This window comes from Crocuta crocuta, unplaced genomic scaffold (genome assembly GCF_008692635.1).
Source record: "Crocuta crocuta isolate KB4526 unplaced genomic scaffold, BGI_CrCroc_1.0 scaffold3, whole genome shotgun sequence".
NCBI classification, from domain to species: domain Eukaryota; kingdom Metazoa; phylum Chordata; class Mammalia; order Carnivora; family Hyaenidae; genus Crocuta; species Crocuta crocuta.
In genome coordinates, this window is record NW_027529934.1 from 5,957,103 (window position 1) to 5,957,314 (window position 212).

The 212-nt window shown below is 73.1% G+C and overlaps 1 protein-coding gene across 1 annotated transcript in view; it reads left to right on the forward strand.

Annotated features, from left to right (window-relative positions):
* The window catches only part of QSOX1 (quiescin sulfhydryl oxidase 1), a gene marked incomplete at its 5' end in the record, with an annotated part of 32,764 nt that continues 32,552 nt past the window's right edge, over window positions 1–212 (forward strand). The window contains one exon of the mRNA XM_077763356.1: window positions 1–187. Within this exon, the coding sequence (XP_077619482.1) occupies window positions 1–187 (187 nt within the window). The remainder of the gene's footprint in view (window positions 188–212) is intronic.

Here is a 212-nt window from a genome sequence, read left to right on the forward strand (position 1 = left end):
GCCGGCGCGGTCCCGCGCTCCGCGCTCTACTCGTCCTCCGACCCGCTGACGCTGCTGCAGGCGGATACGGTGCGCGGCGCCGTGCTGGGCTCCCACAGCGCCTGGGCCGTGGAGTTCTTCGCCTCCTGGTGCGGCCACTGCATCGCCTTCGCCCCGACGTGGAAGGCGCTGGCCAACGACGTCAAAGGTGAGAGGCGGGCCGGAGGGCCTCT